Source organism: Chiloscyllium plagiosum, unplaced genomic scaffold (genome assembly GCF_037043375.1).
Source record: "Chiloscyllium plagiosum isolate Xiang-an unplaced genomic scaffold, Cpla_swu_hap1 HiC_scaffold_37, whole genome shotgun sequence".
NCBI classification, from domain to species: domain Eukaryota; kingdom Metazoa; phylum Chordata; class Chondrichthyes; order Orectolobiformes; family Hemiscylliidae; genus Chiloscyllium; species Chiloscyllium plagiosum.
Genome location: NW_028270175.1, coordinates 26,248,401 through 26,268,805, shown reverse-complemented (window position 1 = coordinate 26,268,805; position 20,405 = coordinate 26,248,401). Strand labels below are relative to the sequence as shown.

The following is a 20,405-nucleotide window of genomic DNA, read 5'->3' as shown; positions in this document are numbered from 1 at the left end:
ACAGAGGGTGCAGAAAAGATTCAATAGGATGATTCCACAAATAAGGAACGATAGTTAGATCGATAGGTTGGAGAGGGTGGGACAGCTTTGCTTGGGAAAGAGATGGTTAAAGGGCGATTTGGTAGCAATATTTAAAATTATGAGAGTTCTGGACAGACAAGTTAGGGTAAAACTGTGCCCATTGTTAGAAGGCACAAGGGACAGAAATCTTTGGTAGTTGGCAAAAGGAACAATGGAGAAATGAGTAAATACGTTTTCTTGCCTTGAATGTTTAAGATCTGGAATGGGCTGCCTCAGAGAGTGGTGGAGGCAGATTCAATCAGGTATTCAAGAGAGAGTTGGGTTGTAATCTAAATACAAAGAACATTACAGACAGAAAACCCAGGGAAAGACACAAGATGGAACTGCTCCTTCAAAGAACCAGTGCAGATTCGATGGGCCAAATGGCCTTGTGCTATTCTGTGACAATTGTGTGATAGAGTCACAGTGCTTTAATAGGTCATTCCAACCCCTGGTTTGTCACTCAGATGTACACATTACTCAAAGGATTCCAGAGGTGACCCCAAATCTATGCTCCGATAGCTGATCTCATCCACGTTTACTAACTGAGAACAGAAGCTCAGGGTTGGAGAAGGAAGAATCAGCCAGGGTTCCTGCTCACTATCACCAGACAGGACCTGTGACCAATGGACTATGAAACTTTATTTTAACTTGAATTGGCAACTTCCAGAGAGGGAGATGAGAACTGAAGGAGAAAAACCATCACCACGTTTCCTCACTATTTATTGTTTGGTTGTGATTTTACTCTCCCTTTGCGCAAACGTACCTTGCTTAGAGCTTCTTCAGTTCCTGCCTTCTCACTTTCCAGCACTTCCTTATCCAGTGCTGCCTTGCTCAAGGCCTCCTTCACCAGCACCAACTCCTTTCTCATACTCGAATTCTTGACTTCCATCTGTTCGATCATTTTGTGGCTGTTGGGGAGGAAAGCAGATGCAAATTTAGGAAGGTCAGGCTGTGGGCCTGGCTTCAATTCTGAAATACCTCCTGGCCCAGCATGCTGAGCCTCACTCACCCACGTTCGATCTCCTTCTGCGCCCTCGCCTTGTCCTTCAAAATGTCCTCCTTCTCATCCTCCAGGTTGTCCCTCTGCCGCTGAAGTTCTCCGTTGGCCAGCTGCAGTTTCTCGTTCTCCTGCTGCACCGTCTCGATCTGCAGCTGCAGGGACTGAATAGACTTCTCCAAGTTTGACTTCTCGCTTTCAGAAAGAGAGAGGTGGACCGGAGCAATTAGAGGGAGAGAGGAAGGGACGGGGCGACGGAGTTTACGGCATCAAATTACCGACTGCACCAAAAGCAAGAAAGTGATTCAAAGAAATCGAGATCCAAAGAAACGCAGAGAAAGTCGGCAGAAATAATTTACCGAGAGAGAGAGAAGTGTACACACTCACCTTCCAAGCAGGTCAGCAGAGGAGCGAAAACGGTTGGCGTCACGTTTGGCATCATCCTTGGCTCGCACTGAGTCCTCAGTCTCCTCCTTGAGCTTCAGTATCTGCTGGTCCAGGGCCCGACGCTCATTCTCACTGTCACCCAACTGCTTCTTCAGGGCAGCCACTGACTCCTGACACACCTCGTACCTTCCTCGGAGCTCCTGTCAGAGGAAACACAAAAACCCACGACCAAAATGTTTCAGGAGTGATCGGGGAGCGATGTGCTGCTCTCAGAGAGAGATCTCACAGGGTGCAGGCTGTGTCTCCTGCACTGGCAAGTAACCTTTTTGTTCTGGAGTCCCAGAGGTGGAATTGAATGAGATTGCTGGTTCTGAATTCTGCTGTAAACCACGTGCTGGGAAGGGGAGGCTTAGCCATGGTGCCTTCCACGGCTGAATAGTTACTAAAGGGTCTAGTGGATATCTGGGTTAAATGTAAAAGGGGATTCTTGATCTCCAGTAACAGTCAACACCCTCAGGAGAGAATACTGAACTGAATATGCTAGGACATAATGAGACACAGGAGCTGAGGAAGGCCATTCAGCCCATCGAGTCTGCCCCGCTATGCAATGAGATCACAGCTGACCTGATAATCTTCAACTCCACTTCCCTGTCAATTCCCCCAAACCCTCAATTCCCTTACTGATTAAAAACCTGTTTGTCTCAGCCTTGAATGTCCTTAAAGACCCAGCCTCTACATCCCTCTGAGGTAAAGGATTTCACAGATTCACAACGGTCTGCGAGGAGAAATTTGTCCTCATCGTTGTCTTCAATATGCAACCCTTTCTTCTGAGATTATGTCCTCTGATCCTAGACTCTCCCAGGAGGAAAAACAACCTTTCTGCATTTGGGGCAGCACGGTGGCTCAGTGGTTACCACTGTTGCCTCACAGCATCAGGGACCCGGTTTGATTCCGGCCTCGGGCGACTGTCCATCTGGAGTTGGCATGTTCTCCCCGTGTTTGTGCAGGTTTCCTCCGGGTGCTCCAGTTTCCTCCCACAATCCAAAGACGTACAGGTTAAGTGAATTGGCCATGCTAAATTGCCCACAGTGTTCAAGGATGTGTCGGTTAGGTGCATTAGTCAGGGGTAAATGTAGGAGAATGGGTTGGGGTGGGTGATCTTCAGAGGGTCGGTGTGATTTGTTGGGCTGAAGGGCCTGTTTCCACATTGGAGGGATTCTATGATTAAATCCTCTAATAATCTCATGTTTCAAGAAGGTTGCCTCTCATTCTTCTATATCTCAATGACTACAGTCTAAATCTACTCAACTTCACCTCATAAGATAGTCCCTCTATACCTTGGGATCATTATAGTGAACCTTTTCTGGACTGCCTCCAATGGTAGTACATTTTTCTTTAGATAATAGGAGACAAAATTTCTTTCAATCCTGTCATCTCTTGACAGAAGAATAATATTTTTGAATGATGTTTCCCACAGAGGGTGGTACATGTATGGAATGAGCTGTCAAAGGAAGTGGTGGAGGCTGGTACAATTGCAACATTTAAGAGGCATTTGGATGGGTATATGAATAGGAAGGGTTTGGAGGGATATGGGCCGGGTGCTGGCAGGTGGGACTAGATTGGGTTCGGATATCTGCATGGATGGGTTGGACCGATGGGTCTGTTTCCATGCTGTACATCTCTCTGATTCTATGTCATTACATCAACAGAGAGTCATTCCATTTTGGATTTGTCCCATGATCATGCACCTCACGGTCTGTAGTTATGGCTCTACCTGGATCAGGAGTTGTCTCTTCTGCACAGCAGTTTGAACAGCTGAGTACATGGAGTCCGAGAATCCTGGTGAGAGGTTGTATCGTGGCGAATGGCTGCGGCGGGGAGAGGTCCGTCGCCGTGGAGACGGAGTGCGCAGGCTGGACGTGAGCCCCAAGGGACTGAACAGGGAGGACTCCATTTCCGTGACCTCACCGGTCCCCTCGGTGGCTGGGAACACAGCCCCACTTTCAGAGTCAGAAATGATCACCTACAAAAGGGAGAGTTTGGTAACGCTGGTCACATGGTTACAAAAAGTTGAGACAACCCGCAGACAGTCAATAATCCTGACGCTTGCAAAATCTATCAGCCACCCTATAGCTCAGCAACGTGTCCAAGTATTTACATCATGGATTTACCAAGTTAGAAGGGTCTCTGCCATGATATACCCGGGTTACATACATCTCCCCCAAACCAGTAACATCGGTCAAGATTAAAGTAGCAAAATACGCAATCAGAAGGCAGCTTAAAATCCCCCACTTTATAAAACTGAAATAGCGTGCAAATTTATTGAGAATTTAATGAACTCAAAATAGCAACATTAAACTTATGAATTTCGATACAAAATATACAACAAAAGTGGACCTTTCAACTTTATTCTGTTGATTAAAGAAACCTTCAAATTCCAACAGATTGTAATTGTTTACTCCCTGATACAATTCCTAATTGTGTAATCATTTGCAGATTTTCTTTTTGACAACTGTTTATATCTATGCTATGAATTATAACTGCTGGTTTTGTTTACACTGTCATCTATTTGGCACTTGCAGCCTCGATAGTTTTTCAATAAATCAATTATCTATCTAATTTGGCTAATGATTTCTTTTCCCCTTTTCCCCATAGGAATTGCTGCTGTCCTAAAGAGGAAGAATTGTATAATTGTCTAATTGTAGCCCCTCTATTACTGTCCACCACTCAATCGGGGCTGCATTTCCCAACTGAGCTACTGTGATGAACATTCTCAAAAGCAATATTCACTAGCTAACCTTGTTAGAGCTAACTTAGACAATCTGTGTGTTTTTTTTTAGAAATGTGAAAATGAGTCTTTTTATAGGAATGGCAACACTTTAAATTTCCATCAGTTTTTGATCTTCTTCAAGAGATTCCCAATGAAAACAGATGTCCAATCAAAGCAGGTCTGCTGCGGAAAAGCCCCATAGCGTGTCAAGAGCCAAAGAGCAACACAGCCTCCCACTGAGGGTCATCCTGTATTACACACCACGCTGGACTCAGATGCTGTGTTTGGGAGCTGGATGTGGCACGTGGGATGAGGATAACTGTTCATGCGGATGTTAAGAACCAGGGATCGCCTTCAACAGGAGCATTCTGTCTTCTTTCCTATTCTTCCTGTAAAAGTGAATCACATAACCCATACAATCGACATCCACTTCCAGCTCGTGCCCTCACCTGTGTGATGTCTCTGAGGATTTGATGCAGCGACTCCAGCTCTGCTTTCACCGACTCAATCTCAGCTCCATCCTGAACATCCTGGGTCTCAGCTCGGCTTGACTCCTGTAAGCACAAAGGGCCTGTTACCCAACGCTCACTACACAGCACAGCACCTGTACATTTAGCACCGGGGTGCAGGACCAAAAGCTTGGCACAGTACCCACTCTGAATCAGTGTATAATAAATCCTTTCCTTTGATCAAATCGGATGGACTGATGGGTTGAATGACCATTAATATGGACATGGGCACCAGCTACCTCCTTTTGGAGTGGAGCATCTAAATATTAATCTGGAGTTCCTCTTGAAACAGAAAGAGTTCTATTTCTTTTCTTTTTATCAAAGCATCTCAGTGGCATGAGACTGTTACTTAGAGTTGCAGGAGATTGAGCAGGTCTCTCATGGAAGCCTTGAAAATTCTAACAGGATTAGACAGTATAATTGCAGAAAGGACATTCCTGATGACAGGGGACTATAGAACCAGGGGTCATAGCTTAAAGTCCCAGGGGAGGCCCAAGATGAGGTGAAATTTCTTCATCCAGAGAGTGGGAAGCATGCGGAATTATGTGCAGTTCCCCTCACACCTACCCCCCCCCCCAGTCCTGAAGAAGGGTTAACACCTGAAATATTGACTTCTCCACCTCCTGATGCTGCCTGGCCTGCTGTGTTCTTCCAGCCTCCTGCTTGTCTACTGTGGAAAGCTGTTGAGGCCACACCATTGAATGTTTTCAAGATGATGTTAGATATAATTCTTAGGGGTAAAGGGATCAAAGGGATATGAGGTGAAAGTAGGATCAGGGTAACGAGTTGGACAGTCAGCCATGATCACATTGAATGGTAGAGCAGGCTGGAAGGGCCAAATGGTCTGCTTCCATTTTCTCTGTTTTGCATTTAGGGCTTGAATCCATCGTCCCCCACCTTCCTTCCCCTGTTCACCCACCAGGTTCTCCACTGTCTGGTTCAGGCTGTTGATTGTCTTTTCCTTCTCGTTATTCTGGGTTGTCAGTCGTTCAACAGTCACCATCAATTCTGTGATCCTGGAAGAAACACTCCAGGTTTACATCACGTTTAACCAGCGTTGTCAACAACTGCTTCACACCCACAGGCATATCATTGGAAATAGATCACCATTCCTCTGGTGTCACTGGGCCGAAATCCTGTAACCCTCTACCACCACTGTAGGTGTTCAGTCACCACGTAGACAGCAGTGGTTCAACATGGCAGTGTACTACCACCTTCTTGAGGGGGCAACTAGGGACATGGGACACATGCCGGCCTTGCCCACATCCTAAGAAAGAATGAGAGAGCAACACCAACCCTGGGGCTTATTGGGATACCGGGAGCCACTTGGCAGGTAGGAACTAAAGGGGCATCAGACTGGAATATTCCAGAACAACCTGCTGGAAAACCTGGGGAGGGGAGTATGCAGAGCTTGACAGGGGTGGTTATGCTGGTGTCACGCTGCCTTTGTGTTTGAAACACAACAACTTAAATCAGCACCAAAAGACAACATCAGGGCGGGCAGGATATTGTTAAAATTAGGCCTCCTGGGGATGAGGGTGTTAAATTTTATTTTGAAAAATACTTCTACTGAACTTCCACGTTCCAAAATGCTTTAAAGCCAACGACCAACTTTCAAAAGAGTAGTCGCTGTTGTAATAAGATGTGAAAATCCATAGTCACAGAGGCTAGTGCGGAGTTTAACCCAAGGGTCACCACGCCTCAGGCAAGGGGCAAGGCTGAGAATGGGGATCCTTCACGATAACCTCAGTGAGTGCAGTATCTGAACCCAGACCAGCCACCCAGCCCTAACTAACCCCTTAGGAAACGGTTTCAACAATTTCAGCACTGGGAAATGTTACTGCATAGGAGACCACTTGGCCCATCATAGGTCTGTACTAGCTCTCCAAAGGTGCATCTCACTTGGTGCTATTCTCACACCATCTCCCCATAATCCCACCCATTCTTCCTTTTCAGATAAAATGCCCTGAACCTGCTTCCATTACCCTCTCAAGAAGCACATGCCAGACCTTAGTCGCCCTCTGCGTGAAGAGGTTTGCTCTCACACCGTCTTGCTTTTTTCCACCAAGGGCAAACAAACTCAGGAAATCTCAGGTAACCCGGCCTGATTTTTACATTAATTGCATTGAGCCCATGGGAGTAAGAAGAAAATGTCATGCCTTGTTAGTCACTTATAGCCCCAAAAGGAGCATAGGGCCACTCTCATTACAGAGACAGTCATGTTTAATTGGAGGTCATGACAGCCAGGTGAAGAGAAGAGGTTCAGGAGTAATGGTAACCTCAGTTGATGTGGGAATTGAACCGAGACTGCTGGCGTTGCTCTGAGTTGCTAACCAGCTATCCATCCAACTGAACTAACAGTATTTGCTTGCGTTACCTCAGTCAGCGAGGCCCCCCTCCCAGTTTCCGGATTAAGCCCGTCTGACTCGAAGCCAAGCCAAGGTGCCCAATTGACTTGTGGGTGGAGATCCTGTCTGGGCTGAAATTCTGGGATGTCAAAGATCCACTGCACAGGAGGAAACCCAGATTTTCACACACATCCTGTGTGCTCAACTCCCAGAAAGTCAGCAGGTTGAAAATAGCCCCCTTCCACCTCTCTCCACAGATTCTGTCTGTGCTGTGGCTTCTCAGATATTTTCTGTTATTACTTCAAACTCACAGTCTCTGCAGTGTTCCACTTTTAGATTAGATTTTTAGATTGCTATAGTACAGGTTATAAGAGATGTGGGTATATATTACAGTTAAACCAGGAATTATATAAGGCAGAGTTACACTGAGGGCTGTGTTGAGTTCTGCAGCAAACACCAAGATTAAATCTCCCTCTTTCAGCTCAGACACTGGGAGTGGCTGCCCTTTACTCCTTGATCTTCGGGCGCCCTCTACTGCCAGGTTTGATAACTGCGGCATAAATTGCATAGATCAAATTTGCTAAAGGTTGTATTATTGAAGAACAAACTATAGTATTAATATAAAAACAAGTAACTGCAGATGCTGGAAATCTGAAACAAACATTTCAGCTCAGCGATCAAACCTACATCCAAAACCTCAACCTGAGCTATAAATCTTCTCAAAAATTGCTAATCCTAAACAAAAACAGAAATTCTGAAGAAATGTTACTGGACTCGAAATATTAACTTTGCTTTCTCTCCACAAATGCTGAGTTTCTCCAGCAATTTCTGTTTTTGAGGCATTAACGCAAACTGACTTTGATTCACACTATCTGTAGCCAGTGCAAACGCAGCCCAGTCAGGGCCCATCTGAAGGGGATAGTTTCACTCTACTGTGCTTCAGAGTCAAGTTAGACCCTTGTACCAGATTTACAGCTTGTTGCTGCCACACTGCACAGCAATGTAAATGCATCCCAAAAATAAAGACACTGACAAAAATTCTGACAGGGAGGATTTAGAGCGATGTGGACCAAATGGGTGGCACGGTGGCTCAGTGGTTAGCACTGCTGCCTCACAGCACCTGGGATCCGGGTTCGATTCCAGCCTCGGGCGACTGTCTGTGTGGAGTTTGCACATTCTCCGTGTCCGGGTGGGTTTCCTCCGGGTGCTCCGGTTTCCTCCCACAGTCCAAAGATGTGCAGGGGTTAGGGTGAACTGGCCATGCTAAATTGCCCATAACGATAGGTGCGTTAGTCAGAGGGAAATGGGTCTGGGTGGGTTACTCTTCGAAGGGTCGCTGTGGACTGGTTGGGCCGAAGGGCCTGTTTCCACACTGTAGGGAATCTAATCTAATCTAAAAAAAAATGCTGGCAAATGGGACTAGATTTGTTTATGGTATCTGGTCGGCATGGATGAGTTGGATCGAAGGGTCCTATTTTTCTTGGGCTGTTCTGAAATCAGGGGAGCATCAACCTGGGTGGCCATCAAATCACACATGCTTTTCACACCCTGTGGGGTAGATTGACTGACTGCCGATGTGCGTACTCACATACAGACCTGGCATTCTGCTCGGCCTTCTCCCGGTCGTACTTGGCTTGGAGCTGGATCATTTCCCGCACCTTGTCCCGGAGCTGTTCCTCAAGTTGAGCGAGCTGGATCGACTGTTTCTCCAGAGTCACCGTGGAGCTGCTTTCTGAAATTCGCAGGTATCCGCTCAGGTTCAGACATGACGCGTGGATCGTGCGCGAGGATTTTGCCAGATCGTTCCGCAGCTCGGAGAGATCCCTGAGGGAATCGGAGATCATTTCACCTCGGACAAAAGAGCCTTCCAAACAGTTCCCACTCTCCCAGCTCACAGGAACAGGCACAGGAGAACAGTCCCTCTCTGGAGAAGCAAGAACAACTTGCAGCTCTCGGTGTTCTTGTATATTAAGATTTAACCATCCCTCAACCCCACACTCTTCTGAATTATACACAGTCGCTGGGACCAGGATCCTGTCCTCAACTGAATGTAAATAAGGTTGTAAAGATGAATTTAATTCTGCCCATCATTTGCCCTGTTGGTATAGTCCCTGTCCCAGATATGCTGGTTTTCAACGGATTATGTGTTCTACAGGCATCTGCCGCTCATCAATATGTCAAGCAAATGGTCATTTTTCAGCGGTTAACCTTAACAGGATGATAGTATGATACAGCATAGGAGGGGGCCATTGACTCCATCATACCTGTGCTGGCTTGCATGGTAGACCTAACTCTAATTCCAATCCTGTTCTTGAATAGTTTCATCCCCATTGCCATCAAGCATCTAGCTAACAAAATCTCTGCTTCAGCTAATGACTCTGATTGAATAGCTAATTGAGTTTGCCATAACATTATGTCTGATGTATTCTGTAGCCTAAAACACACAAGCATCTCAGTTAAAACCCTGGACCTCCCTCCCTCACTGAACTGTGGGTGTACTTAGCCCACTACAGCAATTCTAAAAGGTGACTCACCAACACCCTCCCAAAGGAAAAGCCTTTCCCACTGGATACTGTCTCCTGCAGCGTCTTAACTCGATTTCCCCACATGGGCTCTGCAATGTTGCATACTGATGTCCGATGAACTCAATGTTAACCATTCAGATCACCTTTTAATCATCTATACTGTATGGTCACTACTGCAGCCAAGGGGTTTCATGGTTAAAATTCCACACTTTCCTGCTTTGACATCACACCGACTGTTGAAAGAGTTGGTAAATAGTGACTGGGGCCAGGAGCTCAAACTGAATCTGCCTCTCGTTAAATGCACCGCTTTCCTCCATGACAACCAGCACTTTGTAGGGAGTGTAATGTAATAATAAGAGTCAGGCATGAGTAGACCCATACCCAGAGTGTGCCCTGCTGTCTGCCCCCTCTTCCACAACATTCTCTGTTTAAACTATGTCGCTACGTGTCTCACCGCTCACTGGCTGACTTTATCTCACAGAAGTGACGTCTGAAGCCCACGACCTGTCTCCAGAGAGTCAGCAGGCGATTGTGTTCGTTGCTGAAATAGGTGTTAAAGGACTAAAATAAAAAGACACAGAAAGATTAAAGCTCAATATTCCAGACTAGTATCAAAAAAAACCTCAGAATTCAGAGTGAGGTAACGGATGTACTAGAAATTGAGAGAGAGAGAGAGAGAGAGAGAGAGATACAGAGAGGGGACGGGGAAGATGTTACAGAACAATACAATGATGAGAAAGGGACATTTCCAAGCCTAATACAGTATCAGATGTGAGGTATGTTTGAAAATGTTAGATTGAGCATTACACTGGGGGCTGCAACAGAGAATGTAACACTGAGGTCAGAGGATATATCAGAAATCATACATACAAACATATGCACAAGGAGCAGACTAGATCATTTAATGCTTCACTACTGAATAAGATCATGGTTGTTCTGATTGTTATTTCAAATCTAATCTACAGTCCCACCTTCCCTGTAACCGTTCACCCACTCTACGTCTGCCTGAAAAATACTAAAAGACTCTGCTTCCACCATCTTTTCAGAAAGTGAGTTCCAAAGCCTCAGAGCAAAAACAATTGCTTCACTTGTCTTAAATTGGCAGCCCCTTACTTTTAAACGATGAGCCCCCTAGATCATGATTTACCAATAAGGGGAATCATCCTCTCCATATCTAACCTGTCAAGGCTCCTCAGGGTCTATAACATTTCAAACAAGTTGCCTCTGACTCTTCGAAATTCCAGCGGAGGACTTACTGAGGCTTGACCATTACACTGAGGGTCATAACAGAGATCATTACATTGAGCAGTTGTATCAGAATGCATTCATTTATCCATATGCTGTTTTTCCTAACATTCCTCAGTTTGCCTACCCACTGTCAATCTATTCCCCATCAGGTCTCAATGTTCCCCATTAGTTACAGAGTCATTGAGATGTACAGCATGGAAACACGTCCTTCAGTCCAACTCATCTATGCCGACCAGACATCCCAATCTGACCTAGTCCCATTTGCCAGCACTTGGCCCATATCTCTCTAAATCCTTCCTGTACACATATCCATCCAAATGCCTTTTAGATGGCATAACTGTACCAGCCTCCACCACTTCCTCTGGCAGATCATTCCAGACACACAGCACCCTCTGTGTAAAGTCACCCCTCAGGTTCTTTTTAAATCTTTCACCCCTCACCTTAAATCTATGCCCTCTAGTTTTGAATTCCCCCACCCCAGGGAAAGACCTTGGCTATTCATCCAATTCATGCCTTTCATAATTTCATAAACCTCTAGAAGGTCGGTGAACCTCAGTCTCCGATTCTCCAGGTTAAAAAAAACACAGCCTATTCAGCCTCTCCCTATAGCTCAAATGCTCCTATCCTAGGAACCTCTTTGTTAATCTTTTCTGAACCTTTTCAGGTTTAACAACATCCTTCTTATTGAAGGGTGACCAGAATTATATGCACTATTCCAAAAGTGGCCTAATCAATGTCCTGTACAGTCCTGCAACATGACCTCCCAACTCCGATACTCAATGCACTGACCAAAAACAGTAAGCAAACTGAACGCCATCTTCGCTATCCTATCTACCTGCAACTCCACTTTCAAGGAGCTATGAACTTGCACTCCAGGTCTCTTTCAGTAACACTCTCCAGGGCCCTACCATTTCCTGTATAGGATTTGCCCTGGTTTGCCTTATGAAAATGCAACACCTCACATTTATCTAAATTATACTATGCCACTTCTCTGCCCCTAGGCCCATCTAATCAAGATCACAATGTGCTCTGAGGTTATTTTTTTTTCTCTGTCCACTACACCACTTATTTTGGTGTCATCTGCCAAATTACTAACTATAACTCCTATATTCACATCCACATCAGTTATATAAAAGACCAAAAGCAGTGGACCCAGCACTGGTGCTGGTGGCCTACCATTGGTCACAGGCCTCCAGTCCAAAAAATAACTCTCTACCAATACCTTCTGTCTCCTACCTTCAAGACAATATTGTATCTAATTGACTACCTACCCCTGGACCCCATGTGATCTAATCTTACTAACCAATCTACAATGCAGAACCTTGTTGAACACTTTACTGAAGTCCATATGCACAGTGTCTATCACTCTGTCTTCATCAATCTTCTTCGTCATCTCTTCAAAAAACTGAGGAGAAAGTGAGGTCTGCAGATGCTGGAGATCAGAGCTGAAAATGTGTTGCTGGAAAAGCGCAGCAGGTCAGGCAGCATCCAGGGAACAGGAGAATCGACGTTTCGGGGCATAAGCCATTCCTGAAGAAGGGCTTATGCCCGAAACGTCGATACTCCTGTTCCCTGGATGCTGCCTGACCTGCTGCGCTTTTCCAGCAACACATTTTCAGCTTCAAAAAACTGAGTCAAGTTAATGGGACGTGATTCAGAACAGATCATAAAATCCCTACAGTGTGTGGAAACAGGCCCTTTGGCCCAACAAATCCACACTGACCCTCCGAAGAGTAACCCACCCAGACCCATCACCCTCCGTTTAACCCCTGACTAATGCACCCAACCTACACATCCCTGAACACTGTGGACAATTTAGCACAGCCAATTCACCTAACCTGCACATCTTTGGATTGTGGGAGGAAACCCACACAGACACGGGGAGAATGTGCAAACTCCACACACACAGTCACCCGAGGCTAGAATCAAACCTGGATCCCTGATGCTATGTGGTAGGAGTGCTAACCACTAAGCCACCATGCCGCCCACTCACAAAGCTATGCTGACTATCCCTGATCAGTCCTTGCCTTTCCAAATGCATGTAAATCCTGTCCCTCACACTTCCTTCCAACAACGTACCCACCAATGACATAAGGCTTACTGGTCTATAACTCCTGGGCTTTTCCTTACAGCCTTTCTTAAATATTGGCACCACATCGGCCAACCACTAGTCTTTGGGCATCTCACCTGTGGCTATCGATGATATAAATATCACAGCATGGGGCTCAGCAATCTCTTCCCTCGCTTCCCACAAAAGTCTGGGAAACACCTGATCAGGTCCCAGGGGATTTATCTACCTTTATGTGTGGATAAGACCTCCAGCAATTCCTCTTCTATAACATTGACATGTTCTGCTGTATATCATGTGCTTAAGAACAATCTCCTCTATTATCAATTAAGGACATCAGTAAGCCACTGTTCCCATGTAATATTCATTGCTTGCACATAATTTTTAAGCCCATGCAGTGACCAGGCTACATTCAGCAGCACCTAAGTCTTGGTGAATATAAAGATGTATGACAAAGGAGGGCACGAGCTTGGTTGTAAAATGCACTGAGATATTTTGTACCTCCTCTTCCTGTCTCCATTCCACCTCCTTCTGCTCGAGTTCCTCCCGTGCCTTAGTCCAGTCGACAGTCAGTTTGCGAATGTCCTCACTCAGGGCAAGGTTGGCAGAATTTGCCTGGTCCAGCTGTTCCCGGAGCATGGAGTTCACTTGGGTCAGGCTGGCACTTCTAAATGCCGAGGACAGATACATCAAATCAGACCAGGCTGACTCCAGAACCAAACAAATGATGGATTCAGGTGAGAGATTCTCAGCCTGAACTTGGTCAGTGAGGAATGGCGCAGTGGAGGCTCCCAGGTTTCAGATGTTGGAGTGGGTGGTTAGGCCAATGATCAGACAGGTTCAGGCTGACTCTGGCATCTACAAGTGCCCACTGCCAATGGCCTACAATGAACAAGCCAGTCAGAGAGCTCAGGTTGAGTCATAGAAAGTAAAAGGAGAAAGGTTACCCAGAAAAGCACCCATTAAAAATGTGGAATAGAGGAGGAAGAGCAAATATGGAGTGGAATTGAATAGATTAGCTTCATTGTCACATATACTCACATGAGTATAGTGAACGTTTACCAGTTGCTACTGACGGTGCAATCTTTGGTACAAAGGTGCCTAGGTACAGATTCTTTAGTATAAATTCTTAGGGAAAAAAAATTAGAAAAATACAGAAATAAGAATTCCAGTATTACAGACCTTCAAAACTACAACATCATAGTAATAAATTAGATAAATAAAGAAATAAAAGTTCAGAATAGTAATACTCCCACAATAATATTAAAAAGAAAAAAAAGGTTCTGTGCAGCAAATTCCTAAATGGGTTACTACATGATTGGTTTGGGAATTCACTACATATGGGAAATTCCCCCCCACCCCCACCCACGCAGCTCTCTAGGTCAGATTCATGTGATTCCCCCACTTGCCTCTGCTGTTCTTCCTCCAAGCGGATCAGGGTGTTTTCCAGTTCATTGCTCTGTTCCTCTTCAGACTGTCGCAATCGTGATTCTGTGAGGTCCAGCTGGCTCTGTGAAGAGAGTACAGTCGGCTTTAATTAAAGCTGTGGGGGATGAACTGAATTGTTTGTCACATCGTTGTGTGACAAATGTGTCAGGGTAATTTTTCTCTGCGTTTCTGCACTTTGCATTTCAGTGTAAACACCCACGAGGGGAAAATTGCAAGGATACACGTCCAACTTTACAAACTCAACAGTTCACCTCCACACATTATCAACCAGATCCCTGTGGGAATTGGAGTCAGATAGCTGGGGACAAAAAAAAGTTGCTGAATCCACCAGTATTCCTCTCAACCCATTGGATATCTGCAATGGAGTCAGATCTTGGAAGTTAATCCTATGAAATATAGTGAAATCTTAATTTCCATTGCATTCTTGGGGGTGCTAGTCTGGCTTATAACAAAGAATCAAAATGCCTGTTATTCTTAAGCAATAAACAGTTTATCTTCACAATTCGAAATCAGTGTAATGGCACAATGAGGCAGTGGTTAGGAAATCATCACCCATCGCCTTCCAGAATGTGTGCTTGCCAAGAGCTTCTGGAAAGAAAGGGGACAGCTCTTGTTGAAGTTCCTCTCAAATCAGACCTCATTTGACAGACTATTCCCAGGGACGTACATGGAGATAAACACCAACTTCAATTTGGCGAAGGAAGATTATTGGTCTAAAACTGTGAGGACTGAATGCTGCTGACTGACACATTACAAGCTTCAAGAGTACGTGCTGAGGGACAGCACAATAGCCTGGGACGGCTGTTACAAAGGCTCAGTGGGGAACAGATGAGGTATATGGCCCTCCCAGCTTCCTTAGCACATCACATGGCCTGCAAGGGACCAGTGTAAAACCCCTTGAAATGGATGCATCAGAAAATGTTTAGTGTGATATAAATGTAGATGCAACATAAATGGAATCAGATATTCAAGTGCTGCTTGGTATATTTACCCCACAGTCCAAAGATGTGCAGGTCACATGCTAAATTGCCCATAGTGTTAGGGAAATGGGTCTGGGTGGATTACTCTTCGGAGGGTCAGTGTGGACTGGTTGGGCCAAAGGGCCTGTTTCCACACTGTGGGAAATCTAATCTAAAGTCTTTTTTGCACTTTGTCTGCTTACCACTCTTCAATTCTATTGTAATGCATTTCGACAAATGTTTCATATATAATTTTGGAAAGAAATTAAATTGATCTACATACAAAAGCTTTTGTATCAAAAGCTTTTGTATCAAAAGATGGCAGAATGAAAAGCTGGTTGAAAATAATGCAAATTTGCTCCAATTTAGAACGGCAGGCAGTGCCTCGCCAGAGCTCAGTCCATACAGTGGATTAACTCAGATAGGCCCTCATCATTACTCATCTATTCCAAAACAGAGCTGCTCCATGGTGCAAAAGCTGCAGTGTGGTAACACACAACCTCGCTGCATCTGGCATATTATTTGTGGGTTCAAATGCAAAGGACGAGTTGGAGCAAGCTCTCCCCACGGCACTTACGGAGAGTCGGTGCTGTTCCAGCTCTGTGGCTTTCTCAATCAGTTGCTGCTCCACCTCGCCACATTTCTTCTTGTACTGAAGGACCTGCCATTTGAAGCAGACATGGTCAGTCCCACAATGCACAAGAACCATCCCATAATGCACGGAGCCCATCCCACAATGCACCACCCTTCCCGCTCGTGGGTAGAACTTCATAAGGACAACATTGACATGGTTACAGAAAGTAATTTGGCAGATCTCAGCTCATCTGTCCCAAAGGGCTGTACTGTTAGGCCCCAGATAACATACAACAGTTTCTCAACCTTCCTTTGTCTGAACAACCTTTGTTCATTTAATTGATCCATTTAATTGATCCATAGTAGCAACTGGAAGCCAAAGGAACTCTGTCTCAGAACTGTGAAAGGAGGAAGGAAAACTGGTGGAGACAAGCAAGATAAACTCAGGGACAGATATTCATGAAAACTTCAAGGTTCACAGCCCAGTACCTTGGATTGAAGTTTCTGGACCAGTTGGGCCTGCCGCTGCTGACCCTCCTGGTAGGCCTGAAGCTTGCGTTTATATGAAGCCTGTTCCTCTTCCAGGCGGCGCCTTAGTTCAATGTTCTGCTGCGCCAGGCTCTTATTTTCCAGATTTTCGCGCTCCCTCTCCCCTGTCTCAAGCTTCAAGGCCTGCTCCAGCTGTGAGGTGGGAGAGAGAGAGAGAGAGAGAGAGAGAGAGAGAGAGAGAGAGAGACATCAGTCAATGCAGTCAAAGTACACACTGGACAGTTTCATTTTCTCCTTACAGACAGATCTGGTTAATTTCCTTAGGTAGTTCATTCCACACATGAACCACCCTCTGTGTAAAAAAATTGCTTTAAATCTTTCTCCTCTCATCTTAAAAATGTGCCCCCTAGTCTTGAAATCCTCCATCATAGGGAAAAAAAAACAACCACCATTAACTCTATCCATACCACTCAGTATTTTATGAACTTCTATAAGGTCACCTCTCAACCTCCTACGCTCCAATGAAAAAAGTCCCAGCCTCTTTCTTTATTACTCAAACTTTCCATACCTGGCAACATCCTGGTAAATCTCTTCTGACCGCTCTCTAGTTTGATAGTAACATGATAACCAGAACAGGACACAGTATTCCAGTCTACAGTCTACCATGCGGAACCTTGCTGAAGGCTTTATTAAAGTCCAAGTAAATAACATCTACCCTCAATCATTTTGGTAACTTGCTCAAAAAAATCTCAATCAAGTTTATGAGACATGGTTTTCCTCACCAATCCTGTACAACCTCAGCATGACTCCCCAACTCCTATGCTCAAAGGACTGGGCAACGAAGGCAAGCATGCCAAACACCCTTTTAACCACCCTGCCTATATATACTTCATTCCTGATGAAGGGCTTACACCTGAAACGTCAATTCTCCTGCTCCTCGGATGTTGCCTGACCTGCTGTGCTTTTCCAGCACCACACTCTCAACTCGGATCTCCAGCATCTGCAGTCCTCACTTTCTCCCTGCCTATATGTGATGCAAACTTCAAAGAATTATACACTTGCACCACTAGGTCCCTCTGTTCTACAACACTACCCAAAGCCATACCATTAATTGTATAAGCCCTACCCTTGTTTATTGTACCAAAATGCAATACTTGCATTTATCCAGGTAGAACTCCATATGCCATTTTTCAGTCTATTGACCCATTTAATCAAGATTCATTTGTAATCAGAGAAAACCTTCTTCATTGTCTACTATGTCACCAATTTTAGTGTCATCCGCAAAATTACAACCATGCCTTGTATATTCTATTCCAAATCATTTAAATAAATGACAAACAAAAGGGCAGCACAGTGGCTCAGTGGTGAGCACTGCTGCCTTACAGCACTAGGGTCCCAGGTTCGATTCCAGCCTCGGGTTCCAGTCTGTGTGGAGTTTGCACATTCTCCCTGTGTCTGCGTGGGTTTCCTCCGGGGGCTCCGGTTTCCTCCCACAGTCCAAAGATATGCAGGTCAAGTGAATTGGCCATGCTAAATTGCCCGTAGTGTTAGGTGCATTAGCCAGAGGAAAATGGGACTGGGTGGGTTACTCTTTGGAGGTTCAGTGTGGACTTGTTGGGCCAAAGGGCTTGTTTCCATACTGTAGGGAATCTAATCTAAAAAAAAGGGACCCAGAACCGATCCCTGTGGAACACCGCTGGTCACAGGACTCCAGTCCATAAAGCAACCACTTTCTGTCTTCTGCCTTTAAGCCAATTATATATCCAAGTGCCAAGCTCACCCTGAATTGCGTGTGATATAACTTTACTAATTAGTCTACCGTGTGGAACCTTGTTGAAGGGTTTACTAAGGTACAAGTAAACAACATCTACTGCTCTGCCATCATCAACCATTTTGGTAACTTCCTCAAAAAACTCAATAATCAAGTTTGTGAGACACAATTTTCTTTGCACAAAACCATGCTGACGATCCTTAGTAAACTTCTGCTTCTCTTAAGAAAAAGGAAGCATATGTTAGGTATAGACAGGATAGATCAAGTGAATCCTTAGAAGAGTATAAAGAAAGCAGGAGTATACTTAAGAGGGAAATCAGGAGGGCAAAACGGGGACATGAGATAGCTTTGGCAAATAGAATCAAGGAGAATCCAAAGGGTTTTTACAAATATATTGAGGACAAAAGGGTAACTAGGGAGAGAATAGGACCCCTCAAAGACCAGCAAGGCAGCCTTTGTGTGGAGCTATAGAAAATGGGGGAGATGCTAAATGAATATTTTGCATCAGTATTTACTGTGGAAAAGGATATGGAAGATATTGACTGCAGGGAAATAGATGGTGACATCTTGCAAAATGTCCAGATTACAGAGGAGGAAGTGTTGGATGTCTTGAAACGGTTAAAAGTGGATAAATCCCCAGGACCTAATCAGGTGTACCCGAGAACTCTGGGAGGCTAGAGAAGTGATTGCTGGGCCTCTTGCTGAGATATTTGTATCATCGATAGTCACATGTGAGGTGCCGGAAGACTGGAGGTTGGCAAACGTGGTGCCACTGTTTAAGAAGGGCGGTAAAGACAAGCCAGGGAACTATAGACCGGTGAGCCTGACCTTGGTGGTGGGCAGGTTGTTGGAGGGAATCCTGAGGGACAGGATGAACATGTATGTGGAAAGGCAAGGACTGATTCAGGATAGTCAACATGGCTTTGTGCATGGGAAATCATGTCTCACAAACTTGATTGAGTTTTTTGAAGAAATAACAAAGAAGATTGATGAGGGCAGAGCAGTAGATGTGATCTAAATGGACTTCAGTAAGGCGTTCGACAAGATTCCCAATGGGAGACTGATTAGCAAGGTTAGATCTCATGGAATACAGGGAGAACTAACCATTTGGATACAGAACTGGCTCAAAGGTAGAAGACAGAGGGTGGTGCTGGAAACTGGGGACTATTGACAAATGAGTCTGACTTTTGTTGTGGGTAAATTGTTGGAGGTAGTTTATAAAAGATAGGATTGATGAACATTTAGAGTCATCGAGGTGTACAGCATGGAAACAGAACCTTCAGTCCAACCCGTCCATGCCGACCAGATATCCCAACCTAATCTAGTCCCACCTGCCGGCCCATATCCCTCCAAACCCTTCCTATTCATATACCCATCCAAATGCCTCTTAAATGTTGCAATTGTACCAGCCTCCACCACATCCCCTGGCAGCTCATTCCATACACGTACCACCCTCTGCATGAAAAAGTTGCCCCTTAGGTCTCTTTTATATCTTTCCCTTCTCACCCTAAACCTATGCCCTCTAGTTCTGGACACCCCGACCCCAGGGAAAAGACTTTGCCTATTTACCCTATCCATGCCCCTCATAATTTTGTAAACCTCTATAAGGTCACCCCTCAGCCTCCCACGCTCCAGCCCCAGCCTGTTCAGCCTCTCCCTATAGCTCAAATCCTCCAACCCTAGCAACATCCTTGAAAGAGTTCAGAAAAGATTTACAAGTTTCACAACATCTTTCCGATAGGAAGGAGACCAGAATTGCACACAATATTCCAACAGTGACCTAACCAATGTCCTGTACAGCCGCAACATGACCTCCCAACTCCTGTACTCAATACTCTGACCAATAAAGGAAAGCATACCAAATGCCTTCTTCACTATCCTATCTACCTGTGACTCTACTTTCAGGGAGCTATGAACCTGCACTCCAAGGTCTCTTTGTTCAGCAACACTCCCTAGGACCTTACTATTAAGTGTATAAGTCCTGTCAAGATTTGCTTTCCCAAAATGCAGCACCTCACATTTATCTGAATTTGTTCTTTGTTACTTCTTCAAAAAACTCAATCAAGTTTGTGAGACATGATTTCACACGCACAAAGCCATGTTGACTATCCCTAACCTGTCCCTGCCTTTCCAAATACACATACATCCTATCCCTCAGGATTCCCTCCAACTACTTGCCCACCACTGCTGTCAGACACACTGGTCTATAGTTCCCTGGCTTGTCCTTACCACCTTTCTTAAATAATGGT

At 45.1% G+C, this 20,405-nt stretch overlaps 1 protein-coding gene across 8 annotated transcripts in view; it reads right to left on the bottom strand.

The window, feature by feature from the left end:
- crocc (ciliary rootlet coiled-coil, rootletin) overlaps positions 1 to 20,405 on the bottom strand; it is a 99,134-nt gene that overhangs the window by 47,762 nt on the left and 30,967 nt on the right. For 6 of the 8 annotated variants that reach the window (XM_087980511.1, XM_087980508.1, XM_043675705.2 and 3 more), the window contains exons 4-15: positions 16,386 to 16,577; positions 15,901 to 15,984; positions 14,325 to 14,425; positions 13,417 to 13,582; positions 10,054 to 10,160; positions 8,671 to 8,898; positions 5,646 to 5,742; positions 4,667 to 4,771; positions 3,222 to 3,470; positions 1,448 to 1,647; positions 1,073 to 1,255; positions 827 to 971 (exon numbers count right to left, since the gene is read on the bottom strand). In XM_087980511.1, the coding sequence (XP_087836637.1) occupies positions 827 to 971; positions 1,073 to 1,255; positions 1,448 to 1,647; positions 3,222 to 3,470; positions 4,667 to 4,771; positions 5,646 to 5,742; positions 8,671 to 8,898; positions 10,054 to 10,160; positions 13,417 to 13,582; positions 14,325 to 14,425; positions 15,901 to 15,984; positions 16,386 to 16,577 (1,857 nt within the window). Of the gene's footprint in view, positions 1 to 826; positions 972 to 1,072; positions 1,256 to 1,447; positions 1,648 to 3,221; positions 3,471 to 4,666; positions 4,772 to 5,645; positions 5,743 to 8,662; positions 8,899 to 10,053; positions 10,161 to 13,416; positions 13,583 to 14,324; positions 14,426 to 15,900; positions 15,985 to 16,385; positions 16,578 to 20,405 lie in introns of those variants that run through there. The other 2 variants (XM_087980510.1, XM_087980513.1) reach the window with 2 other exon arrangements.